The following is a 27,817-nucleotide window of genomic DNA, read 5'->3' as shown; positions in this document are numbered from 1 at the left end:
AGATCTTGAAGAAAAAAAACAAAACAAAACATACTTTTCTTTTCTCTTCTGATACTATTGAATGATCCTAACAGAAAAAAACAGAGTTAACACTGACTTAATAAAAAAGTGTTATATTTTATCTCAGATAAACTAGTCAGTGTTTATTAGTGTTTGCTCAACTAGAAGTCTTCATAGTAGCATCCACACATCAAGTCTTTAAACAAATAATGAAAGGATAATGAAAGAAAGTTTAATGTGAAATTACTGAATTATATGAAATGCCAGAGTGTTTTTCTTTAAACTACTTGGGACACTGCCTTTTAGTGATGTCACTAAAAGGCAAGGTTCTAATGTTGTGTTGCCATAGACTCCGGAGTTTACTTTTAAAGCTCACTTACAGAACTGACTTATACAGCTTAGTTAGAAAAGTCAAGCATCCAGACATTTGAAGGACTATTCACTCATTAAGGTGACATTTTCTATTTTAAAAATTAAGATGAAAAAGGAAACAAGAAAAGTTACGACTGAGGCAGATAAGAAAGATCCAGGAGATCAAAGTAAGTAAAAAATAAAATCCCCTAAATAACAGAATGTACATTTCTAACAATGTTGAGGCTCTGTGTATAAAATGATTCATTTTTAGAGGATTTAAATCCTGGTTTTGATTGAAACTAACCTGAGTGCAACATGTCTAATCAAAGAAAGGTTACTGGGGCACTTTGTCTTTTGGTAAAATAATGTGACAAGTTTATTCTTGGACTGAGCAGTGAAAACAGAGCAACAAGTGTCATCAGTATCTAGACTTAGTAGACCTAATATGGACTCGGTGTGTTTTTTATCAAAAGGATAAACTTGTTATTATATTGTAAGCAATACTAATTTAAAATTCAATGACATCAAAATCCTTCTAGTCCTGATGTCGAGCGCTCTTTTTCACTAATGTGTTGTTGTTGTTTATAGATTGTAAGAGCAGGATGGCTAAAAGAAAGGCCAGTCCTGAAAAAACGACCCCCATAAAAAGAAGGAGGGTCACTGAGCAGGCTGGTCCTTCCACCAGCTCAGATGCTCATGTGGTCGGGGGAGTCAAGCGAAAGGTCCAACAAGATGAAGCGGGGACAACCAATACAGCAAAAAAGCGTAAACTTCTTGAGCATGTGAGCGGTGACAAGGGGCAGGCATCTTCCTGGTTGGACACTGGTAAAGGTAGGCTAATTAGTTGAGTGAGGGGTAGATTAAGTGTACATCTGGTTGCTAGTTTGAAGATATTAGTGTTTGGGAGATATTTGTGTCTATTATCTAATAAGCTGACGTGCTTTTGGTGTTTTCCACATCTGCAGACTGCAGCATAGAGATTTCAGAGAGCTGCAGTAAAAACAAAAAGGCTGGCAAAAGGAAAGCTGCGGGAGACACCAGGGACCCACCTAAGAAAAAGAACGTGGACCAGGACAAAACCAAAACCGTTGCCAAAAAGTCAGTGGCTGAACAGAAACGTAAGTAGCAAGCAGCTTAGCTTTTATATTCAGGTGAAGAGCAAAATGAACATTTAGGGTACAGCAGAGAGTAATTTGTGTGACAGCTGTAGTAAAACCCAATTTGTGTTTGTCTGTTTAGGTGACTTCCAAGCAAGATACGTGGAGGAGCACCGGCTTGGAGAAGGAGGCTGTGGAGCAGTGTTTGCTGGCTACCGCATAAAGGATCATTTACCAGTAAGTGTTCAGATGGTGGTAGTAAGACAGGCAGTAATGCAGATAAGGGATAATATCGTAAGCTGAGATGTATGCTGTTTTACACCTTTAATGATGTCATACTGAGGAAATGCTCATCAATGCCCTGTGTCTTTTAGGTGGCCATCAAACACATCCCAAAGGGGAAAGTGTACTGCAAAGTGAAGGTAAATGTGCAAGACTTGAATTGTTTTTACATTAGTGGATTGCATGCAGCGTTCACCTGTGGAACGTCTGTGCCTCATCATCCACTTTGTTGAAATATTTCAGGATGATAACGGGAAGAATGTGTCAGTGGAAGTTGCCATCATGCTGAAGCTTGCAGCTGAAGCAGATGGATCAGTGGAAACATCAGCCCCAGTGTCTCTGTTGGAGTGGTTTGACTTTGGCAGAGAGCTGATCCTGGTGATGGAGAGACCTGTCCCCGCTGTGGACCTGGATAAATACATAGAAGAAAATGGAGGATTTTTGCCAGAGGACAAGGCCAAGGCAAGTTGACTTGCCTTAGAAGAGTCTTAGACTGTACATCATTCAATCAAAGCACAGAGTATTAGAGAAACATTAACCCATTGATTGATTATTGTCTTTTTCATCGTTTCCAGGTAGGGCTGGGCTATATCATACCATTCACGGTAATACCGGTGTAATTTTGGGCAACGATAGGAAAATGAAATATCGCGCTAGAATAGGTAAAACGCGCATGCGCAGTGCCTATGTTTACATACGCAGATGGCGGTGACGCAGAAAGAGAAGAGCAAAAGTGGATCGTTGAATGAAACGGATGAACCAGAACTGGTTTGTAAAAATGCTGCAACTTTAGTGGTGTGGAACTGGTTTAGCTTTCGTCCGTCAGATACACAACAAAGCACGATTTTTGGTAGCGCATGCTAGCGGGCCGCCGTTATTACCGTGTTGTTTGGAAAATACGGCACACTTAAAATCAATCCTTTGATTTTTCTGAAACTCGACAGTGCCCCTTATAATCCCGTGTGCCTTATGTATGAATTCTGGTTGTGTTTACTGACCTCAAAACGATTTTATGTACACGGCGACTTTGCTAAGCTACAAAGCCGCACCGCTCGATGGATTGTCGGAGCATTACGGCTATCGTAGGCAGGCGCCTCGCGGAGTGATACGTACTGCACCTCAACGTGATATTACCGTATTGTGTGTGTATAACCTCTTTTTAAGCTTTGTGGATATTTTACATGGTTATGCTGAGGATATGTCGGCCAATTTCCACTGGAAATGCCTTTTGGTTAAACTGTCAGCGAGGAATTTGCATTTGCACTGTTACATTTTTATATAACTTTAATGCACATAAAAAAACAGCTGCTTGTTTAAGTGAAAATACATTTATGGGGTTTTTTGCACTAATAAAGTTGTGGCGTTGTAAAGTATTTTGTCTAGTGTCAGTTATATCGTCAGTTATATCGTTATCACAACTTTTCAAATGTATATCGTGATAAATATTTTTGGTCATATCGCCCTGCTCTATTTCCAGGTCATTCTGAAGCAGCTGGTTGATGCTGCGAAGCACCTGGAGGATAAACACATCTTTCACCGGGACATCAAGAGTGAGAACATTCTAATTGAGACCGGCTCAGATGTACCGCGTGTTCGTATCATCGACTTTGGACTGAGCTGCTTTGTTAAGGAGCAGTCGCAGTACCGCGTCTTCTATGGTAACATATTCTGCTCTTGCTCTTCACAGATGTCACAATTTTCGCCTTTTGTTTTAGAAGAAATTGCAATTGTGTCTGTTTATTAGGTACAGAAATTTACTCCCCTCCCGAGTGGTACGGGCGCAGTTGCTACAGGTGTGGACCCACCACGGTATGGCAAATGGGAGTGGTTCTGTACGAAGCGCTTCATGCCGGGGACTTTAACACCACGAGCTTCCTCAAAAAGCGCCTGAAATTCAAAAGACATCTGTCCAAAAGTAAGAAAACGTCACACTTCAAGACTGACTGATGGCTTGGACCACTGGAACTATCATCTTCATGTTTTTTCTCTTTCCTTTCTTTCCAGACTGCCGGGATTTCTTGGACGCGTGTTTAACCAAAGTCCCGGAGACGCGGCCGACGCTGGAGGAGCTACAGCATCACACTTGGCTGAGATAAGCCTATCACACACACACACAAACACACACAATTCAGACGTTATCATTTATGTGTGATGTATGAATTACCTTTCTTTTTTTCAGGAAATAATTTTTTTTAATTGGCCCACTTTAAATTTCAGTGTTTTGGAATTCCTGTAACCCCCCCCAGCCATCCCAGGAAAGGGGATCTCTCTTTGAATGGGCTTTCCCGAGGTTTCTTCCCGTCAGTCTGGCCCCCCCAGGGGAGTTTTTCCTCGTCTTCATAGAGAGCTTGGGCTGGCTCAGGAGCTCCATCAAAACTGTCTTTATTTAATTACTCTAATGTAATCATATACTTTAAAGTAATCAAATAAAAGACAGTAAAAATCTGAAGACTTGAAGTAAACTTCCATTAAAATAAAACTTGTTTAAACATGAAGCTCTCTCTGAGCAGCGCCGAGACAAGCTCCTGCAGGTGGTAGATGAGCTCAAAGGACGGCAGTCTGAGAGAGATACTGTGCAGAAAGAACAAGAGAAGAACTCTGCACTCCAGAGGAGCTACGACTCCATTGTCTCCCAGGAGCACGCTAAAACACAAAAACTGAATCGACTGACCTCCGAAAATCAGGACCTGTCTTCTGAAAACCAGACCCTGCGAGACGAAGTTGAGTTTCTCAAAAATGAGAGGGAGCTTATGCAAAACGATCTCGATGAAGAGAAAGCGGCTCGCAGAGAACTTGAGGAAGCTGTTAAGAAAGAGAAATCTCGGTTTTCTAAAGAATATAAAAAGTTAGAAATGAAAGTGGAGAGCACTTCTAAATTCAAAAAGGAGTAAATTGGTTTGTCTTTTTGTCTGTTTTGTAAACTGAAGTTTCTCATTTTGGGGGCAGTTAGTAGGTGGACTCTATTCCCCACAGTAGGTCCCACTTACACAGGCCTGGAGACGTATCAGCAACCATGTGACATTCAGTGCAGTTTAAGATGCCTTACAAACAAGATTGTTGTATGTAAGGGAGGGTGGGGCATGAGAACGAGAACAGCTTGTAGAAATCGGGGGTGATACATAGATAAGAACTGGAAGGGTCAAGTTTGGAGGCGTGGCCCAGCTCCTGAAATTCTGATATTTTATCTCCGAATGTTACTTGGGAGCACGAATATGTGGCTCTAAACACTCAGCATGAGGACTGAGTAAACAGGACAATGTTTGGAGTGGTAAGAAAAGCTACATGTTGGACTCAAACTTAAAATAATCAATGCGTTGACAACAATAGCACAAGTTTAAGGATTGTTTTTAAGGGGGGGCAAAACGAATAGTACTGTAGTTTTATTTATTTTTAACCTTATTTTCTAGATTTTTCTCTAGTATGTAGGATTTAACATGGAAACGAAATCCTCTACAGTATATTCTGCATGCTTACTGGGTCATTTTAATAGTGTAATACATATAAATTCATTAACTTGGTAAAAGCATGCTATCTCAGCGATGCATGGCCTTTTCAAAATAGTAAAAGTCAGCTCCACATTCAGATGATGTTCAGGACAAGGTGAGACAAGCTTCTTTTGCCATGAAAACACAGTAAACAGCTCTGCAGTCTGTCCACTGCCTGTCAAAGCACAGAAATCTCACTCAGGAAGGCAGACGGACAGAAAGCTGTAATTTCTTGTGTTATCAAGCAGATGCAGACTGACAGAGCAGCTATTGGATAAGCTGCCCCTGGCGAGGCATTTTGAGCTGCGCAGCAGGTGCCTGGAGGCACAACAGCAGAAGTTATGTCAAATATGTAAACAATTGGCAGGCAGAGTTAGAAGAGTCAGAGCGATGCTGGTCTTTGCAGCCTACAACTGAGGCCACAAAAACTCTCCTCCAGACTCAGAGAAAATCAATGTGAGACGGTCATCTCCACCCCTAGCACAACACGAATACCCTGAACTCATCTCCAACTGTTTTGTATGCAGGGAGCTTGTTTATTGCAAAATATTGGAAAACTCCCACACGGAGTCCAATAAATTAGAGTAAAAGAATAAACCTACACAAAAACAATGGCTAATAGGAGGAAGGTGAAGGAGAAAAGCAACGAGAAGGTCAAACGTTCAATCTTGTTACCAAAGATAAAAGTAGCCCAAAACTTTATACACGAATAAATTTACCTAATTTCAACAGTTGGATACTTTGAACAGAAACTTATGTTTCTGAAGTTCTTTCATAAACGGGAAAGCTTTTAAGACCCCGGCAATAATCAGAAACTGCAGGCACCACATTGTTCTTTTTAATCTACACAAGCAGATTTTTGAGCTTTTTGAAAAGGGTCAGCTTGCACAACACTGGCTCCTCCTATTCAGAAGTCTGTAGTAATCCTGAGTTCGGACTTTCTCTGCCCTGGGTCCACGTTGACTAGTTTCTGCGTTTAAAAAAAACAAACTATAAGCTAGTAAATGCTAGTAAAGCAACATGATTGGCCCATATGTTTCAGAATTTAGCTGTTGATTGGCTCTTTGGAGTCTATTAGATTTACCGCCATGGTTCTCTCTTGCAAAAGTCATCACCCAACATCACCCACTTTTCCCACTGCGTCTCAGTGTGAAGAACTCATCAATACCTGGTCCCAGAATAAAGCAGACAGACTGAAATCAGAAGAGTGCACCCGTGTGGTGTAAGGGGAAAAGTTAATAGGCTGGTCTGAGTTTATAATCATATAAATTACATCTGTGGGCAACCCCCGGCTGCCTGCACAGAGGAACAAAACCACTCCTCATCTGCCGATGCCTCTAGCCAAACACGACAACTTTAAACATTAAAATAACTCTCAAGCAAAGATATGAGTAACCAGCAGCCGGGTTTAAAGAATATAAAGCAGAAGCACACCTCAGAGCGAAGCGCTGGATGTTAGCCAATACCCAGCAGAACCACAAGAGCAAAGCTCATCATAAACTTCTTTTAAACTTTTTTTTTAGAACAGCCTAACCTTCAATTGGCAGCACAGCAGGAGACAGCAGCTCATCTTTGCTAGTGACCCTGCATCGCGCTCTTTCATCGCCATTATCAAACACAAAGCCAGGATCTTCTATGCATTATTGATGAGACACATCTTCTTAGCTACTTCTCAAACAACAGAGGATGCGCAGCAACTCCTACCGATAATACCTCGTACCGCCTATCCTCGAATACACACACACAGGTAAGAGCTTCAAACGTCAGTCACACCAACCTGCTCAAGTCTCCAGTGAATAATGCACGAGCTAAGACCCATTAAGCCATATAAACACAACAGATTCTGTGAACAGTAGGGACGGAGATTTAAAGCGGTGCTAGGCAAGAGGTAGGAGAGTACAAAAGGAGTTGGTGTACCTACCGCATGCAGCGCTCCTTCATAGATACAAGCTCCTGGGGTGACATAGAAGGAAGAGAGGGAGAGATACAGAAAAAAAACACACCATTAGTATCAGAGTTCAGTCTGAATCATACCTGTGAGAGGATCCTGCAGATGGTTAAACAGCAAACGAGCTGTATGAAGGATAATCAATCAGTTCCCCTGTTAAGATGCAGGTTTATAAAGTTCTTAGTGCGATGACAAGCTCTGAAAGAGATCAGGACATGTCTGCAACACAGAGACTCGAGCCCAGTGGGATAATAATACAAAAACAAGCTTATAAATATTAAAGTTTCATGTTTGTAATTGACTAACATACAGTTTTGACCAAACAGTTACACAGCAATGCACCACTTTGCTGTAGTTATGCTTCTAAAAAGGTTTGGAAATATGTAAACAGAGCTGGGATTTATTGAACTCCTAATAACTATGATACACTGCAGAAATGAGAGGGGGTAGCTGAGGCTGACAGGTTGGGTTCCTATTACACTGTAATCAGGTAATCAATGTTATTCACCTGCCCTGTGAGTGGTTTGATACTTATGGCTAATCAGCATGTTTAAAGACATAATCTCATGTGTGGATCGCCAAGCAGCCGTATCAGTAGAGACCACACTCGAGTTTTTATTCATCGCATTAACGTTCTAGATTTTAAAAAAATCTATTTCACTGATTATTATGAACAGAACAATGAAATGACTGTTATAATGACTGTTATTGTCATATTTTATACATCTATTATGTTATTAGACCAGCTGAGTCACTTAAAATTTCCCACCAAAAATGGAAAATTTTATAATTCCCTAAAGCAGGGGTGTAAAACTCTTTTTATTTCATGGGCCACATGCAGCTCAATTTAATCTTGAATGGGCCAGACTAGTGAAACGCTCCTTTCTGTCACTGTAAAGAAGTAAAACTACACATTTAAAATTAATGAGATGTCTTAATATAAGAAAAAGAAGTTTCAGTTTTTCTACATGTTGAAGAAATGTTGTAGTAAATAAAAAAGAGGAAATAGTTGTTGTCTTTTTCAATCTGGACCCAAGACAGGAACTTTTCTGTCATTTAATTATTTATCTGTCACTTAATTACTTTTGTGAACGGCAGCAGAAAAAGTCTTAATCAGGAGAAAAAGCTGTAAAACTTATTAAAACATAGTTAAAAATCCCAAATCTATCCCGTCCACATATTCCAAAGCTATCGAATGGGCCAGATTAGTCTTTGCCAAAGCATTTCTGGGCCCCAGGCCTTATGTTTGACAACCCTGCCTTAAAGCAACCAAAAGTGGCCTTTGGCCTTCTTCATATCTAAGACCAGAATACAGACAGACTTAAAAAATAAACCGTAAAATCTTTGCACTAATAAAATCAGGGTGAAAAGGCCATCGTCTGACTGATGAATAATGTGTCGAATGTTTTTAAATTGGCAGCAGGTATGTGTAAGTTTAATATTTCTGGTCGAGGTTGGTCTGTGAGTAAGCGAGAGAAATGTGAGAAATGCCCAGTCTATGACAGAAAACAATCCTTGAGACTAAAAAAGCCTGGAAAGACTAGAAATTGCTTGCGAGGTTGAAAACTGGAACCTGAATAGAGGAACCAGGGGAGTATTTACACTGGGGAGAGTGATTAACTGATTGGACACGGGTCCAGAACTATGACATTATGTGAAAACAGCCGAGTATCTAAAGAACCTCTATTCATCCACACTGCTTTTATCTGCAGTACCTTTACACCAGCTATAACCTTTCTCACTTCTTGGCTGCAAGCCAATCAGAATCCAGTAATGCATCTTCTTTGCTTTTTTCTGTCTCATTAATCTTACCTTTGAATTGGGAAGTTTGACTGTCTTGAGACAACCTGTGAAGTGCAGAGCAAAAGAAAAACAAAAAAATAATTATAAAATAGAAAATATCTTCACATTGAGAAATCTTTCATACAGATCTTTGGGGATTTCTTACGGATTCTCTCTGGACGCAGTTGCTCTTGTATCCGCTCCCAAAATGTTGGGTGGGTAACAGCGACCGGATGATCCTTTTTGAGTTTTTATGTTCTTCTGAGTTTTTACGTGTTTTGGAGTTTTTACGTGTTTTGGAGTTTGTACATGTTTTTACATGTTTTGGAGTTTGTACGTGTTTTGGAGTTTGTACGTGTTTTTACGTGTTTTGGAGTTTGTACGTGTTTTTACGTGTTTTGGAGTTTGTACGTGTTTTTACGTGTTTTGGAGTTTGTACATGCTTCAGAGTTAGTACGTGATTTGAAGTTTGTATGTGCTTTGTCTCTAGGGGCCACTGTAAATATACTTTTATTTATTCACTCCACATAAAATGTAATAAATAAATCATATAATACAAAAATCAACTATTCACATTTCAACTTTTAACTATTTAAATTTTCAGCTTTTTCCTTTTACAAATTTAAAGTGAAACAACACAAAACACTGCAAACCACAACACAATTAAATATAAATTAAAATATTAAACCCTGGAGATCAGGCTCCACAGAGTTCAGGTCGGCTCTCCTTAAAGATCTAATGAGGCTATGAATCAAACTGTTCCTGTAGTTCAATGTTAATCTTTATAAATTGTTCTTCTGTAGTGTTTGTGTTCAGTGGTTACCTTTTTTTTCAGTGGTTGGATTAAAAATCAGTTTTCTGTTGTTCAAGTTTTCATTGAATGTATTTTGTTAAATAAAGTTAAAATATTGTTAAATAAAGAATTGTTTGAACGACAAAGATTTTGAGCCATGATGTCATTTTCTGTATTTCAGAGTAAAGACTGAAGTGACGAATGGAAACATGTTTACAGTCATGGAATAAACACTGATGGGTCATCTGTAGGAAGTTCTATTGCTGACCTGACAGACTCGACCTTGTTTACAAAGAAAGAAAGGAACTGATGACATGTGTCAGCAGAGGCTTTCAGGGTTGTTTAGAGTAGAGCTGATAGTCTTAAAGAACACGGGGATTTTGACAATTTAACACAATGATCTGAGAAAAATATCTGTTTCTCTCATTTTCACCGTATTCTGATCAAATTTCCAACGTTCTTTTAACATTTCAAAATAATTTGTCTTTCTTCCACTTTCACACTTGGCCCTAAAAACACCAACATCCGTGCATCACCCTTGTGTCAGTCTAATGAACCTAACATGTGAGTGATACATAACACACATCCACACTGGCTGCATATATGAGCCCGGGGGGGCAGAGCAGAACTCTGTATGAATCAGACGCGCTCACATATTCAGGCTTTCCAGAGGCGTTTACCATCAGAAGAAGCAGAACAATGAATCATCAGCACCCCGCAGAAGAACACAGCAAGCAACAACTCTAACAATAAAGACGTGCTGGAGCCAAAAGATGCAGATAGCGAGTTTTAAACGATAACGCACAGGACCAAAGGGGGAGAGGGTAAAAACCCACTGCCTCCTGAGATAAAGATCAGCAAGTCAAGCTGGTACTCGCAAACTATAAAAATTTGATTATACTTAAAAATATGCAAAAACTAATTTAGTGGAATTTTTACCTGCTCAAGAATGCATTAAACATGCACTATTTAATTGAAAAGAACAAAATTTGTGTACTTTTAGAAAGGATTATTAAATATTTGGGGATACTAGCCATAAAGAGGGTCTCGTACATTTACGGGCATCTACCGTAATTTCCTGGATTTAATGGTTTAAAAGTTTAATAGGTCTTTGAAGTTGATAATAAAATTGAGTCCATTACTAGTAAAAAAGAATATAAAAAAGAGCAAAAAAATGCTTCATATATAATAATTGTTTTAAACTTAAGCTTTGTAATTGTAGCAGATTTCATTATGTCTGTAATTTTTTATTTAGCCCCACAGTAGTAAAAGCCATAAATGGGAGTTACATTTATTAGTATTTTACACAGCATTCAGCTATAGTAACATGTTCTGCATTTTCCTACTTCACCATCTGATCTGAACAGCTGCACTCTCTTAATTAATTAATGGAACAGCACAGTATCTAAGAGATCAGACAGTGTTTGAGCTAAAGACGCTGTGTGTTTCTTTTGGGGGCTTTTTGCACACTGATCCACCACCGTTTTCCTATAGTACAATGCATATCTGGTAACATTACCGTAAACGTGACCAGTAGGTTCACGTTCAGATCAGAAAACCGTTTCAGCTGCAGGCATCTACTCCTGTAATTTAAACAATCACCTCATACGCCTCATGTTTTACACCCCTATAAGGTGAGCTTGCTACACTGCACATGAATATTTCGTAACATGGTATGACTAGCTCATGTTCAGACATTTAAGATACCGTTCAGCCATTTTGTTTACTGGGTAGTGCATAATGGCCGAGTTAGCTGAGCAGGAATCCACTAAAGCCAAAAAAATAATATAAATTTTTTTAATTACAAAAACCTTATAGGAAAACCTAAGAAACAGTTGCAGAAGCACAGAAAAAAAAACTGCCGTGAACGTTATAGTGTGTAAATTCAAAAACTGTAAAAAATAATACTGCTGTGAACTCAGTTTTCTAACACCAGGTGTGAACATCTACAGTCTTTAAGCACTGGTAAAGATCTAAAAATAAAAGCAGTCAATAACGTAACATTAAACACTAAATTAGTTTGATGGTGTTGACTGCAGCAGCTCAATGTTAATCAGCTGATGGTGATGGAAGCAGATGAGCGTTTTTCATCATGGTTGTTAGTGATGTGTTGGTCAAAACGAAATGGCTCTTAGCGCCGACAATTTTGAAGTGAATGACACAAACGTGGGTTGTTTTTTTCTCACCCTCTCTCTCTCTCTCTCGCACTTTTTTTCGGCTTCACTCCGCAGGCGAGCCTTGTGCTTTGCACTGGGAAGAGGGAGAGGGGCGGTAGTTACACTCGTAGTAGCACAGGAACAGATCAGGAGGGAGAGAGAGAGAAAGAGAGCCAGGGACAACAATGTCACATTAGAAAGGTATAGTAATCATCCACAACTATTTTCAATTGCGGATGATAAAGGATTCAGAAAGTTTATTCATGCAGGCCCATATGACAGAGAATATGCATCTTCTTTTTGTTTTCATATTTTACTTTATATTTGTGTTGTGGTTTGCAGTGTTTTGTGTTGTTTCACTTTAAATTTGTTTAAAAGGAAAAATCTGAAAATTTAAATAGTTAAAAGTTGAAATGTAAATAGTTGTTTTTTGTATTATATGATTTATTTATTACATTTTATGTGGAGTGAATAAATAAAAGTATATTTATGGTGCCCGCTAGAGACAAAGCACGTAGAAACCCCAAAACACGTAAAAACTCCATAGCACGTACAAACTCCAAAGCACGTACAAAACACAACAGAAGTGCTCCAGGATGCTAGGCACAGTGCTGAGCTTTTGTTACCTAGTGACTACACAAGCCAGGAAGTACCAACGACCGGATTTGGTGTGTGGTAATAACAGGTAAATGAACAATTTTTGGAATTTTTTATGAATATATATGAGTGCTTGTGTATAAATACACAAACAATACACATATGATTTCAATTGTGTAAATTAAGTGATCTAGATAGCTCTGTTTTGGAAGTTCAGTTAATGCTAGAAATGGGTTTTGGAGTTTGTACATGCTTTGTCTCTAGGGGCCACCATATATATTTATATACAAACATATATAAATAAAACCACGTTTCTTTTTTTACATTAGTAATTCCTTTTGTGCATAATTTTATATTGTTGTTAATAATAAATTAATTAAAGCAACAAAACAAGCTGAAGAGCCGGTTGGGAGCCGAAAGAGCCGGCTTTCTAAAAAGAGACGAAAATCCCATCACTAGTTGTGTAATATGCTGATCAAAAATGAACTGAGTTGTTTCGTATTCTATAGAAATTGTACATCTAATTAATAACAAGGTTTTCTGCTGATGTTATTAATTAAAAATTTATTGTTTTATTTTTAAGCAACAACTTTTTAGCATGCAATCAGTCCATGCTGTACAGGACAGATTTGTAAACTGTGCATACAAAAATAGACTATTTTACAAAATTGCTCTTTCAACAGATTTTTTTTGTTGTAGGTGCACTGTCACAACTAGAAATGTGGGGGGAAGTCCTCAAAATTGAAGGCAGAACAGGAAAATACATGGAAATAACAATTTTCCTTTAAGCATATCAGTAAAGGTCGATCCGGATACTTGATAACTGTTGGTATAGGTATGACATGAATTTGAATCTCCATTATCACAGGTTTTAATTGGGAGGCAACATGCAGATATACAGGAGGACTATAAACAGCAATTCCTATTGCATACAACTGTTTTAGAAAATATCAACAACACTGTTAATTTATCACTTGCTGGTCTATAGACTTTACAGTGTGGATGGATGGAAAATCCATCTGGCTACACTCTGGCTGAATTGGTGCTGCAAACAACTCTGCACTCGGCTTTCCAGGCTGTGTGTGGATTTATACTTACACATCCAAATTTTGACCCTATTTTTCTTCCTTTCAGCTGATTGGTCAATTTCATGTCAATCACCAATTAAACAATCCAATCAGAGAACATCTCCAGAAGCTGATTCTGTTCATCTGGACGTAGCATTTTCAGTGGGAGAAAATGCTGCAGATGAACAGAATCAACTTTTGGAGATTTACTTACCTGGATGATTGAGCATGCATCAAGACAATCAGAGATAGGTTTGGCTGTTGGAGGGCTGCATTACGGAGCTTCAGGTCCTGGAAGAATAAATTCCCTTTTATATACCAGACCAACCAGCATTTTTCTTCATTAGCACAAAGGAAAACAGTCTGTGCGTGTCAGAGTTCAGTGGTTTTTGTGTCACAGGGCTTATAATATGTGTAAAAATCTGGCCAGGGACCATCACATCACACTGCTATCATATTTTTCTGTTGCTATCATGTTTCTGTTCTGAGATGTTATTACTTTTATGACAGATGTAACGAGAAATCTTCCAGAAAGTTAAATTTTTTATTCTAATCAAATATTTGATTCTGATAACAGATAAAGATTTTTTTTTACTTTTGTTCTGCTATTTCATAGTTTATACAAATTTTGGCCAATTCCTATTTATTTTAACCCTTTAGCCCCCAAAAAGTCGCCAGCGACAGGTTTTTCCAAACCTGAGCTCTGCCAGGGGCCCAACACGCCTGGACTTTTAGAAGAAAAGAGATGTCCGAAAATAAACCACAGGGTCAAATACTTGATTTTGTTCAGTGTTTTAGAGTTATTAATTTGAATTGACTAATTTAAAAATTTTATTCATGTACATTTTGATTGCCTTTAGTAAAAATGGCAAAATTTCAATTTCTTTTTTTTTTCTGTTATTAATCCTTGATTACATTCATATAGTATACAGTAGAGGAAAAAACCTACCAGACCTACCAGTTATACTGGGTAAAATTATTGGGGATAAAGGGTTAAGGAACCGCAATTAATTTTTTTAGTTTAGCTTGTGTTTACTACCATTTTTTTTTTTTTTTTATCGCCACACAGTAAACATTAAGTAATATGTAAAGCGTCCATTTATCCTCCATTCCGGTCCATTATCTTAAGCTTAGGCTGCTGCCCCTCGACCCAATCCGGTACTAAGTAGAGAGGCCCAGACTTCGCTCTTTCCAGGCACTTGGCCCAGCTCTTCCGGGGGAATCCCAAGGCATTCCCAGGCCAGCCAAAAAACATAGTCCCTCCAGCATGTCCTGGGTGTTCTGGGTCTCTTCCTGGTGGGACGTGCCCAAAACACCTCACCAGGGAGGCATCCTAACCAGATGCCAGTATCTAATCTGTCCTTTTTGTATGTTCCCCTCAGGTTCCCATGGTAGCAGATACAGGGGAAACAAGTGTAGACGATGCCACAAGAAGGATGATGAAATTCCTCATATCACCTGAGCTGGCTGTGGAGTACAACATGCTTGGCCGACATGGGGAAAAAAAGTTCAGAGATTTGCGTCTTTTTAATGTTGTGTATGGTAAGTTAGTTTCACTTGAGACATTTGAACTTTAGAAAACTAAACTTTTTTAATAAAGTGTTTGAAAGTGTAACTGAGATTGGTTATCATGCAATTTGTATATATTTTTTGAGGCAATAAAGTGAAATAAACATTGTTCTTTGCAAGTCATCACCAAATGAAGTAAGCTAAGATTAACTTTACTTTGGCTTGCCCATTTTTCTTCTTCTTCATTTGCAGAGGCACTGAAGAATTATTTAACATCAAAAGTCAACTTGCAAGAAGCAGAGAAGGCTCTGTCCAAGTGGTTCACTGGAGCTAAAGACAGAGGAGGACCGGGGGCTGCAAGGGTACAAAATAGACTTACGGCTCTGTAAAAAACCAAAAAAAGAAACCCTGCTGATTCAAGATAAGCTTTTGAGTTTTCCATCTGACTTTTTCCCCATGTTGCTACAGTTCCAAATATCTAAGGAATTTTTCTGTAGTTTGACATTTCTAGTTTTTAAACGTTTACGCACTTTGGAATACAGTGTTGTTGGACAAAATAAATGTGAAAAATGTTGTTTTGTGTACCTTCGTGATTTTTGAAGTGGTTTTATTTACAAACTAGATTTTGTTTGCGGTCAGCTTGAATATATTTGGTGTCTTTGTGTCACAGAACCCGTATTAGCCGTCTGAAAAACTGATTTTGTGACTGTTTTACTACATGGGGCCCACTCAGTGCCAGAACTTAGTCAATTCAAACTAGAAGTAAGATGCAAATACAGAACCTCCTGCTAATGCCATTCCAACTTTTTAGCTCATGTTTTCCTCATGTTGTACCCACTAAGAACTTGAAAAATGGGGCCTAGGTGGGTTTCAATGTACTTTGCCCAGTTGGGGTCCATTTAGTTCCCAGATTTTACCAATATAACACCAAAATGGGCTTATAAAACGGGGCCATTATGGAACCCGTGGACAATCCCACTTAAAACCCACTTTGTAGCCTATATGGTAACCACATGGTACCCACAAGAAACTTGAAAGATGGGGCCTAGGTTGGTTTCTGTGTACTTTGCCCAGTTGGGATCCATTTAGTTCCCAGATTTTACCAATATAACACCGAGATGGGCTTATAAAATGGGGCCATTATGGAACCCGCGGACAATCCCACTTAAAACCCACTTTGTAGCCTATGTGGTACCCACATGGTACCCACAAAAACTTGAAAGATGGGGCCCGGGTGGGTTTCTCTGTACTTTTCCCAGTTGGGGCGTTTTAGTTCCCAGATTTTCCTAACATAACACCTATATGTGCATTTAATATGGGGCCATTACGGAACCCGCGGACAATCCTATATGGGGCCCATTTTTCAGCCCATTTCCAAATCATATGGGCCCCACATATAAATGTTGGCTGGGTACTGCCTTTAAAGCAGCAGCTGATGACTAAATTGTCATCAGTGGAAATATGTCTATACATAAGTCTATTTGTCTTTCTCTGCATTACGTTAAAGTGAATAGTTTTGGGATCCTCAACTTTATATTAATGTTGACAGAGCAGTTACAGTTCTTAAAGTTACAGCAAGAACACAAAGTCGCATGACTGCTATTTCTTTTCTCGTTTTCAGGCTTGTTTTCAGGCACTATCAGGCTCTGAAACACAATGGTTTGTTCTCCCACGTCGCAGTCATCTGTGTTGGAACTCTGCATGCAGCACAGAAAGGAGCAAAAAAAGTCAACCTACAAATGAGAAAAATCGACTTATGCAACATGGTGTCTTGGATAGTTTGGCTGCTTCCTCTATGAAAACTTGAGCGATCATTTGGTCTACAATTGGCTGATTTAAGTCCAAGGCTTGCAGAACTGATTCTGCATCTTCAAACTCTTTGCAGAAGGCTTTGAAAATCATCTTGTGGCATTTTTGGATGTTTTTTAAGGGAATTTCCTCACATTTATCCTTGACTTTAGCCCAGATTCTATTGGTAAGTTTCTTGTAGATGGTTTCAATTTTTTCCCCACTGATGATTTCGCCTGATTTTCTTACCACTCACTTAACCAGTTTTTCCATACAGATTTCGAACCAAATTCTGTGTACATTTCTGTTTTCTTCCTCATCTATTAGGATTCCCGGATCACTCCTACCTGCTTGATTGGTCATTGTTTTTCAATATGCGTCTCTTTGCTCTGTCTTAGTTAAAGATAGCTTTGAAAATTGTTTAGTGATACAGAGAGAGGGGGTATATTTAAGAACTCTGTCCTTGTCAACGACTTAGTTTCGCTACAATTACTTTGGAAATCCGTTTTCAGAAAGCTTTCAGGGTCCCGCTGTTTCACCCTTATTTATGGACTCGAGTGGAGGTCACGTGCTGCAAGATCAAAGGCACGTACTGTGACATCAAAGCAGAAAGGAACTGAGCTGTGTGACGTCATGCCGCGAGCGTTCACCTACATGCACGTGCACACAAGTGAGCGATCACTAATAAATCACAGACGCATCAACAGTGTTTTAGCTTCAGCGCCGGCGTTGGAAGTCGGTGTTGTCAAACTTTCAATCGTACCTGCAGCCAGTTCTTTGAAGCTCTCAAATGGGTTGAATGGCGGCTGTTTTCCACCATCATCGCAGAGCATTCCTCCAGCAGGTCCAACGCCTGATTCAACAAAACCCGCGACTCCGACAGCTGTGCTCCGAAGCAGTTTGCTAATGTGATGCTAACTAGCTAATGTGATGGCTAACTAGCTAATGTGATGCTAACTAGCTAATGTGATGGCTAACTAGCTAAAGAATCCTAACAATATGAGGTACTTAAAAAACAAAGGGGACGAAGAAGGAGGAGAAGTGGAGACAGCGATCTGACTGATTGGTTCATCTGAGGCTCTCAGTGGTTCCCTGTCTCAGCGAGATTCACAACACTTCTTGCAACAAACTCCCGTAACCATGGTTACAGGAGGACGCTGTTTGTGGCAGTCATTATCATAGTATAACGTCACAAAGAGACGTTAATAAATATTAATTCATGCAATTTACACACATTTTTTATTTTACTATTGAGGTGTATAATGGTTTAATATGGCACGACACTGTTGGGTCTGTGTTTCCACAAACCCCGCTAATTCTAGAGACTTATTCATCATGAAGAAAACAAGACAGTCGATCGATCCATTACTTGCGCAAGGGAGGCCTCGTCTGTGTCCAGCACGACAATGACCCCGATGATGGCCTCCTCTCGCTGCCTTTTATTGACAAACTTCAAACAATAGTTTACAAAACACCTCCCCTTGCAACCCCCTTTGGTTACAAAGACAAGGCACTGTATGTAAATGTATATGTGTGAACTTCTGTAAGAGTGTGTGTGTGTGTGTGTGTGTGTGTGTGTGTGTGTGAGACCTGCTGACCAAAGGGTCATAAACCCAGGAAGCTTACATCAAAAGAAACAGATCTTTCAGATAGGATGTATCTACAATAAAACCTCCCCCAGCACAGAGTGGCTGGAGAGGTGATCAGGATCAAAGGGATAGCTTTGATCCTACTGCTTAAACTAAGACTATACAAATTTAAGAAACACAATGGCAACATTCAACAATTAGACTTAACAGACACCCTCGCTGATGTTGATGCCTAGGAATCTGAAGCAGCTGACTCTGTCCACCTCTGCTACTGCTGCTCTCCTGTAACCCACGATGAGCTCCTTGGTTTTGCTGATGTTAAGCACCAGGTTGTTGTCACGGCACCGTGATGTCACGCCTCTCACCTCTGTCCTGCATGACGTCTCATCTCCATCAGAAATGCAGTCAATGAGGAGATTAGACTTTACTGATCGACGGCAGGAAAATTTGTGCGTTACCTCAGCTCAGGTAGAGATAGCAGAAGAAAATCCAAAAATAGAAATAAAATATAAACAACTACAAAATAAATAAGATAATACACTATAAACAACAGTAGCATACACAGTATGTGACTATGGACAGAGTGTTGTGGAAATGCAAGTCTCAGATCAACACAGCCCTGCCCTCCAGCACTATCCACAGCAACCCCTCAACAGCAACATTGTACCCATCAGGTAAAACATCGGCTGTATGTACAACAGTAGCATACACAAAATGTTGAAGAACGTTGAATTCACTGAAGGTTTTAAAAATAATGCTGTAATCAGTTTAGTTACAGTTGCAGTGTTGTCTTCTGCCACAGCAGCAGACGACAACACTGGTTGAGTAAGTGGGAGTGGGTGTTTTCAGACACAGAAGAACAATTTCAGATTAATCAAATGAAAATTTATACAATCAGCTTTCCAAATGTGAATATGTTTCAGTTGTCTGTGAGTAGGAACTCAACTCTAATAAACTATAAGTTTAGTTAACTATAAAAATAGTATGCTTGTTTGCAAAACTTGATGTGTTTCTGCATCTTGACAGAGTTTCTCTTAGTTTGTGGTCGAGAGTCCCCCAAATGTAAGCATCAAACCAGGGGCCCATTCTTCGTATGTCACTTACTACATCCAAGATCAAATGACACATCCAAGACCAAACCATCGCGCTAACCGTGAGCTCGCTAATCCGGTTCCCCGAACACACCTGCTGTTGACGATCAGTACAGCTGGATGAAGTAATGTGAGATCACTGGGTGTCGTAAAAGGGGCTATGCATCGATAGTAGAAACATTGATCGGCAAACCCTCTGATTGGTCAGCGAAAATGTCGAAGGAGCGCGCTCGGTATTTTTCGGCAGCAGAGCAAGAACTCTTGAGTGAGGGATTTCAGGAGTTTCAGAGTTTAATCAGAACGCAAGGGAACACTGCAAAGGCTGCAAAAGCAAGGAGAGAGGGCTGGCAGAAAGTTGCTGACAAATCAAACTCGTAAGTAATTTAATAATAACAATAATAATGGATTGGATTTATATAGCGCTTTTCAAGGCACCCAAAGCGCTTTACAATGCCACTATTCAGTCACTCTCACATTCACACACTGGTGGAGGCAGCTACGGTTGTAGCCACAGCTGCCCTGGGGCAGACTGACAGAAGCCAGGCTGCCATATCGCGCCATCGGCCCCTCTGGCCAACACCAGTAGGCGGTAGGGTAAATTTATTATATTACACTATATTATCCAATATTATATTACATTATATTATAATATGTTATATTATATCCCCTTTCACATTAGAGCCACAACAGGACCCACTAGAACATGGGAACAAGTAAAAGTGAAATATAAGAATATTCTACAGAATGGTAATATTTATCACTTATACTGCTTTTCGTCTCTTGGAAAGAGACCCTGAAATAATCTGTTTGTTTGTTCATAACAGCAACCAAGAAAAGGGCAGAGCACAAAAAGACAGGTGGTGGTCCTGCACCCCCTCGTCAACAAGTTGGTTAGGTGAATAATACCCTCACGGGAATATATATCTCTCTATGAGCACACTGTCGCGCTGAGCTAAAGGATCCTGTCTATCCCGCAATATACGCTGGATTCTGAGGACTCTCCTTATCAATCTTGCACCTTCCGCAATGGGCTGCTCGCGTAAACGGACAGGACATGGCTGCGACAGACTTCCCAAATCCACCTTCGCTTTTATAGCCGTGGTCTCCCATCTTGATTACACGAAGTAATTTACAATTACTACTCTGAAATATGAATTACATCTGTAATAATCACATACATGTAATAGAATGATTAATGGTACATTTCCCTTTTTTAGGAAATGACCTGTATGTATCTGTGTGAAATCAATAAATGGATCAAGTGCTGCATTATCTTTAGTTACATTGGTGTTATTTATTTATGCTGAAACAGTGGTGGAATATCGCTGTTGCTTTCGTATACATGAAGCGGACATACCTGCGTGGCCGCGATCTAATCCTGTTTACATAAAGTAAACCTGCTCCCGAAATCGCCAACAATCTAATCCAGCTAACGTACTTAGCGAGGTACGAAGAACAGGCCCCAGAGCTAGAATTTGGCTGCTTAATAATAATAATAATAATAATAATAATAATGGATTGGATTTATATAGCGCTTTTCAAGGCACCCAAAGCGCTTTACAATACCACTATTCATTCACTCTCACACACTGGTGGAGGCAGCTACAGTTGTAGCCACAGCTGCCCTGGGGCAGACTGACAGAGGCGAGGCTGCCATATCGCGCCATCCGGCCCCTCTGGCCAACACCAGTAGGCAAGTAGGGTAAAGTGTCTTGCCCAAGGACACAACGACCAGGACAGAGAGCCCAGGGATCGAACTGGCGACCTTCCGGTTAGCAGATGCGATTTCCAACCCCCTGAGCCACGGTCGCCCCCAGCTTAATCTTTATTTCACTTCCTGGATGCTGTTTCTGTTTTTCATCAGGGTCGTTCTCATGCTTTCTATTCTGATGTAAAGTAACTGGAGGAAAGCAGCTCCCCAGAACAACGATTTGTCTCCAGACATTGGCCACCTCCACCATAGCAGATAACCAGGAGTGCTCCAAGGATCAGGAAACACTGGGGACTTGAAAAAAATGCTAAAATTATTTCAGAGTAAAGTTCATATAAAATGACAAACACTGTGTGCTTCCTAGTCAGTGAGGTTTAAATTTGATCCCTCTTTGTTTATTGTATGTTGTATGTTTATTATTAAACATACTTGACCAATGTACGGTGCAGTTAAATGACATATCAGACAAAAAAACATTGAATCAACACGAATCACTTATTTATATTGGTTATTATCAGTAATAATGGAAAAATAAAGGTGTGTTTGGTGTCACAGGTGATTGGCAGTCAGAGATGAGTCTGACAAAGAAGCAGAAAAACATTTCAATGAGCCATGAATAAAATCCGTTCTTTAAAAAGGATTTTAAAAAAAGCATCTTTGAAAGTGTATTTAAACTGTTCCTTCCACTAGACGTGCATGTAACTACAGATGCATGTAACTAGAGTAACATGTAACTAGAGGTGCATGTAACTAGAGGTGCATGTAACTACAGATGCATGTATATCAAATCTTACATTGTAATGTTAAAACCAAAACCTTTTCCTAACACAGAATGTATTTTAAGTGGTAGTGCTAGTCTTTTAAGCAGAAGCATATTAAAAGCAGTCATACCAAATACTGACTTTCAAGCTTTTTAAAATTGTATAAGCTTGGTTTTTAGTCTTTATACTATATTGCATGCATGTTCCCATGTTATAATAAATTAATCTTAGGTTCCTCTTGTTCCGTAACTCACGGCTTTTGTCACTACAGGAGCAAAGGGGTGTAACCCAGCTGATACCTCGGTGCTCTGATGACACCAACAGAAGTCACTCAGCCCCCGTAAACAGAGAAACCACACAGTTTATCCCTGTGGAAAGAAAATTACCACCATGAAGCAGCCAAAAAGACGACAACAAAGTTACAGTGGGGACAGACCCTTTAGCTGTGATCAGTGTGGGAAGTCTTTTAATCAAATTAGTCACTTAAAAACACATCAGCTCATCCATGCTGGAGTTAGACCACTCAGCTGTGGCGAGTGTGGAAAGTCTCAGACTGTGACAAGCGAATCCCCTACACGACCACATAGTTCGCTCTTTCTAACAGTTCTTTATCCGGTTGCTCGTTCGTACAATACTCGGTTGCTTTTCAGCTGCAACCCCACACGCAACAACAACCTCAGGTCCCGACAAGTCCAAGTGCAGAATGATAAAGTTCATGAGATTAAAAAGCAAATTAATTCCACTGTCCTTCATAAACTGAAGACCTGATTGCGCTTTTCTTCCCTAGTGCTCTTTTGAAATCTCTCTGTGATGATTTGTAATTTGAGATCAGATAACTCAGGCTTTCTGCTCCCTACTCCTCAGGCTGACTCTCTTCTAGGCTCTCCTGACTGTTCCCTTTACATGCTGATGATGTGTCTTGTAAATCTGGATCCCTTTCCAGCAGGACGCTCCTCTTTTTCAGACAGTACCTCAGCTGCTCTCTCTCCTGACAGTCAGCTGTCCACCTCTGCATGGCCAGTCGAGCCAGCGCCGGCATTTGAGGCAGAGCTCGGAGCAGAGCGGGCAGCCAGGCTGAGCACGGAGCAGAGGTTGAAGGTCGCAAACTGACATCCACGTCTTCCAGAGAGCCCAGACCTCCTGCTGCAAACAGACTGCACCAACCGTTGTCTCCCACCAAGCTGTTGTAGGACAGATCCAGTGCACGGAGTGAGGAGAGACAGCCCCGTCTGCACACGGCAGCTGCACAGAGGAAGAGGACCCATTGATAACTGATCACTTTATGCCTGTTCACTTTACTGTTTTGTTCACAATGTTTCTGATGGAGACAAAAATAACACCGAATAGTTTCATTGTTTTGTTTTATACGACAGCTACAGATGCTGGCAGCATGAAATAAATGAAAGAAATATCAATTTCCTTCAGGCTTTACTTGTCTTAATATACATTTATGCAGCCTAATGATCCACTACAGACCAAAAAAGAAAAAGTATAATGTCATTGTGTGTTAGTTACCCAGATGTTGCATGTCATCAGTGGTGAGCTCGCAGCTGCAAAGACGGAGCTCGCTGACGACTGATGGCTGCAGAGCATCCAGCAGGAGCGCCAAGTGACCGCCAACCACTTTACACCAGGAAATATCCACCGTGCGCAGATAGGACACCGCCAGGGCTGATGCATAAACACAAAGTTTTCACCATTTCAGGCTAGAGGGTGGAAGAGGTATTCGGGGAGAATGACTTGAAGGAAAACTTCTATAAATAAACAAGTGTGTGTGTGTGTGTGTGTGTGTGTGTGTTACCCAGAGCAGTGAAGGACTTGTTGCTCATGTAGCAGCTGTTGAATGGCAGCCGCCTCATTTGTGTCACAGGGAGGGCGGAGACCAGCAGGTGGACCACACCTCCCACTTCCTTATTGGATGACACATCAAGCTCGGTCAGTGCAGTGAGAGAGGGCAGCACCTGGACTGAAAAACAACGAGTCACATGACTGCTGCAGCGAGCATGCGATTAGTGTCCGGCGTGTGAGATTGGTAGCAACTGACTCAGAGCCTCTAGATCATCTCGCGTGAGGCAACACAGGTGGAGGTCGAGTCTCTCCAGGTGTGTGACGTGAGCCAGGTGAAAGGTGAGGCGGCTCAGTCCACCAGCTAGAAGTTTGTTACAGGACAGGTGCAGCTCTCCCACAGAGGGGAGGCAACGGAGTGAACCACCTGCAGGACAACCAGAGGTGTGGGTGTTTTTTAATTTACCCCTCCGAGACTCTTATAGGACATAAAACAAAAGTAGCAATAAAAAGGAAAAATCCAGAGATCTTTGTACCGAGAGCATCAAGGCTGTCAGGCGTTAGACCGCAGGCCTGCAGTCGAAGCGTGGTGAGGGAGGTGGCGTGAGAGAGAGAGCTGACCAATTCCCTGAAGCCACCAGTGTCCACTTCCTGTGTGAGCTGAGCATTACAAGAGACGTCCAGCACACAGAGTCTGGGCAGTGTAGCCACCATTCCCCCTGAGAGATTTATGAACAGAAAAACCTCTTCCATACACATGTATCAACGAAGAGACAGCAAAAAAACAGATAAGAACATAATAAAACACCAACTGACAGCCCTGTTAAAATGGATCCAAACTGCTGCTCCTTATGTTCTCTTCTATAATATAACTATACTATACATCTAACTAATAATGAGGTCGGTGTAGGCAAACTAATCTTCAGCCCGCTTTAGACACTCAGATTCAGTCTTTTTACCCTTGAGCCTTTATCATCTCACAGAGAGAGGATATTCCTTATATGGTCATCGTTGCCTCATAAAGTAAACAGAGTTCAGATAAATTAGCTAAAGCTATCCTCTCAAGACAGAATTTTTTTCTGTGAGTTAGTTTGAAATTTCTCTGTGAGCCAGTAAATCAAAATGAATGATCAAAGCTGTAAAACTGAGGGCTTATGCGCAGTGGATGAACCAATCCACCCATCAACTCGTTCCAGGAGATTTCCATCTCTTCCACCTGGGGGAGGAACTGCAGCAACGTTGCTGAGAAGAAACGGCAAGAAAAACATCTGTCTGCCTTTCTGCCAGCTGACGTCTTACAACGAAGTCACATTACTTTATTCAGACTTAATTTTAGATGCTCCGCCTCTTGAAATGAAGCTGCATCAACTAACTGTCTGCTGGGCTCCGTTGTGTTTGTGCCTTTGGGAGTATTTTTAATGCAGTTATCTGACAGATACCATGTCTGTCTTGTGTGACAGGTATGTGCGTTTTTGTACCAAGCTCCAGCAGCTCTGTAGCCGTCAGATCACAGTGAGCCAAACTGAGGCTCTTGCTGTCGGCTTTCTTCCCGAGTCTCTTCAGGAAAACACACACTCGACCCCAGCCGACGTCCCGCTCACTCTCTGCTGACGCTGCAAAGCCTGAAACACACGATACACACCCACAGGGCTTAGCATGTCACTGTAAACAGATTTTCCACAGTAACCTCTATTTTCTTGAGCTCTGTATTTTGTTTCTGAACCTCTGATTTTACGCACCTTTTTAAAAAAAAAATAAAATAAAGCTTCTAGTCCTCTCATCAGATGTTGTTACAGTCTGGCCCCAGATCTAAGAATAATGAAGTCAACACAGCAGTGTTAAAAACTGCTGGTTTGGGGACTCCAGTGAACCACAGTGGAAGAGTTGGAAGAGACATGAATCTTCCCAGCAGTGGCCAGACTACTGAAATTACTCCAAGAGCACATCAAGGACTCATCTAGGATGTCACAAAAGAACTGCAGGCATCACTTAAGGTCAGAGTTCACGATTCAACAATAAGAAAGTGACTGCTGACCAACAAAACATCTGGATGATCCCCAGACTGACCAGATGTAACAGGTTTAAGTCCAGTTACATCAGGTTTAAAACGAATACAACTTTTCAATCAAACATGGAGGTAGTGTGATGGGTTGGGGCTGCGTTGCTGCTTCAGGTCCTGGACGACTTGATGTAAATGAACCATGAATTCTGATCTGTACCAGAAAATCCTGAAGGAGAATGTCCGACCATCAGTTCATACACTGAAGCTCAAGATCACTTGGGTTATACAGCTGGATGATGAGCCCACCTGAGAATTTCTCAAAAAACAGAATGAAAGTTTTGGACTGGCTTTGGAGTCCAGACTAAAGTCCAATGGAGATGCTGTTTATGCTGAAAAACCCTCCAATGTGACAGAATTCACACAATTCTGCGAAAAGGAGTGGGGCCAAAATTCCTCCCCAGTGATGTGTAACATTTGTTTTTATTTATTATTGATGCATGAACCTTCCCCCCCAAGGTTGGCACAACCAGTTTTGAGGCTTAAGGGGCGATGACTTTCACACAGGGCCAGGTCGGTTTGGGTAGCTTTTTCTCTTTATCAATGAAACCATCATTTGAAAACTGTGTTTTGTATTTTCTTGGATTAACTTTGACAAATATTAGAATTTGTTTGTTGATTTGAAACATGTGCATGTGGGAAATACTGAAACAAAATGCAAACTTGAATGAAAACGTGCTAACATTTTTTACACAATTCAAAGCATCTTGAATCAAGCAGAGCATCGGCACGTTCTGGTTGTTCGCGCTCACCTCGTATTCGTTCTTGTTGCGCATGTGTTTGATGATGTAGTTCGCTCCGTCCACAGCTGGCTTCATTTCAGAGTACAGCTGATCCGTCACACCTCCATCATCCTGGGATTTCACCACTACACACACACAAACACACGCCTCGATTTAAACATCCTCTCTGCAGGTTTTACTGCAGAGTCCACTGATCACGTATACGACCAAACAGCTGGCCCCAGCAGCATCAGACTCCAACACAAAGATGCAAAACTACGTGTAATACTGATGTGCTAAAGCCTGGTGACGAAGGCCACATCACTACATCTGATTCTGATTTCCTGTCACAATAACGCAGCATCTTATAAACACACTCAGGTGACGGTGCGTACATGCTGCATGGGTGACTCGAGTGGTGAAGCCGTGTCTCTCCGATTGTTTCTCAAACATCAGCTCGCTGCGAGACTTGACGGTGTAGTACTCGTCCGCTTTGGCGATGTAACCCACTGAACTCGATCGTCGCGGCAACGCTCCATCCCACGCTGGCTCTGCCTCCGCAGGGTGGGACATGAACAAGAGCCGAGGCAACCGTTCGAGGAAAAACTGGACGTGGATAGAAACGTGTTTATTTAAATAAAACTCAGAAAGTTTTATATTTAATACATTACTATTGCTGTATGGCACTATTACAGTACTACACTGCAGTGTGTCTGAAAGCTGACACTTCAAGTTGGCATATATTGGACAAACAAAAGTAAATCAAATATAAACAAGTGAATTTTAATGCCATAAATATTCTAAAAAAATGTAGTCATTGAATTAATGCTCAAATACACATAAATACATATATGTAGTATTTAATTCTGTAGTTATGTACCTTGATATTGATTCTCCTATTTTTGCTTTTGAATTAATTTTACTTTATTATTTTATTTTCAGCTGTGCTGCCTCAGCACTGTCAGTGTGAATCAGTGAATACACATCAATAAGCAGCAATGCATTAAAATAAGCTGGGAAAATATTGTGAGAGAAAGATGCAAAGCAAATACAAAAATTCTGCAGCTCGGGTCACAACTCGCACTCCGTTAAGAGCTCATATTACCCCAGTTCTTCAGCAGCTTCACTGGTTGCCCATAGAGGCCAGAATAAATGTTAAAATCTTACTTCTTACATACAGGTTTATCCATAAATCTGCTCCTTCATATTTGTGTGACCTGCTCCATATCACCTTCTCAGAT

General features: G+C 40.6%; 3 protein-coding genes and 1 long non-coding RNA gene across 18 annotated transcripts in view; 2 read left to right on the top strand and 2 right to left on the bottom strand.

Moving 5' to 3' along the window:
- The window catches only part of LOC147322575 (transcription factor 7-like 1-B), a 33,084-nt gene extending 15,111 nt beyond the window's left edge, over nt 1–17,973 (bottom strand). For 11 of the 15 annotated variants that reach the window (XR_015131115.1, XM_086307160.1, XM_086307169.1 and 8 more), the window contains exon 1: nt 1,930–3,671. The gene's annotated coding sequence lies outside the window, so the exon portion shown is untranslated. The other 4 variants (XM_086307170.1, XM_086307171.1, XM_086307172.1 and 1 more) reach the window with 4 other exon arrangements.
- LOC147322577 (serine/threonine-protein kinase pim-1-like) lies at nt 46–4,561 on the top strand. The gene is made up of 9 exons (XM_086307076.1): nt 46–539; nt 943–1,185; nt 1,320–1,472; nt 1,594–1,688; nt 1,826–1,873; nt 1,977–2,195; nt 3,211–3,391; nt 3,478–3,648; nt 3,738–4,561. Exons 1-9 carry the CDS (start codon nt 479–481, stop codon nt 3,827–3,829), a joined length of 1,263 nt encoding a protein of 420 aa, XP_086163202.1. The 5' UTR covers nt 46–478; the 3' UTR covers nt 3,830–4,561.
- On the top strand, nt 12,002–15,618 carry LOC147322576 (uncharacterized). The gene is made up of 3 exons (XR_015131108.1): nt 12,002–12,098; nt 14,944–15,103; nt 15,323–15,618. It is a non-coding gene; the product is annotated as an uncharacterized LOC147322576 (long non-coding RNA).
- A 4,882-nt stretch (nt 17,974–22,855) lies between the features above and the next one.
- Nucleotides 22,856–27,149, bottom strand: LOC147322574 (leucine-rich repeat-containing protein 31-like). The gene is made up of 8 exons (XM_086305052.1): nt 26,972–27,149; nt 26,573–26,722; nt 25,274–25,417; nt 24,332–24,514; nt 24,055–24,222; nt 23,812–23,976; nt 23,526–23,681; nt 22,856–23,252 (listed from the first exon to the last, which is right to left on the bottom strand). Exons 1-8 carry the CDS (start codon nt 27,147–27,149, stop codon nt 22,864–22,866), a joined length of 1,533 nt encoding a protein of 510 aa, XP_086161178.1. The 3' UTR covers nt 22,856–22,863.
- Nucleotides 27,150–27,817: the final 668 nt, after the last annotated feature.

Source organism: Aulonocara sp. 'chitande type north' Nkhata Bay, linkage group LG9 (assembly GCF_057382095.1).
Source record: "Aulonocara sp. 'chitande type north' Nkhata Bay isolate Kocher_YH1m ecotype deep benthic linkage group LG9, A_spYH_male_GT1.1, whole genome shotgun sequence".
NCBI lineage: Eukaryota > Metazoa > Chordata > Actinopteri > Cichliformes > Cichlidae > Aulonocara > Aulonocara sp. 'chitande type north' Nkhata Bay.
The sequence above is the reverse complement of the archived record's forward strand: the minus strand, read 5'-3'. Positions and strand labels throughout refer to the sequence as shown.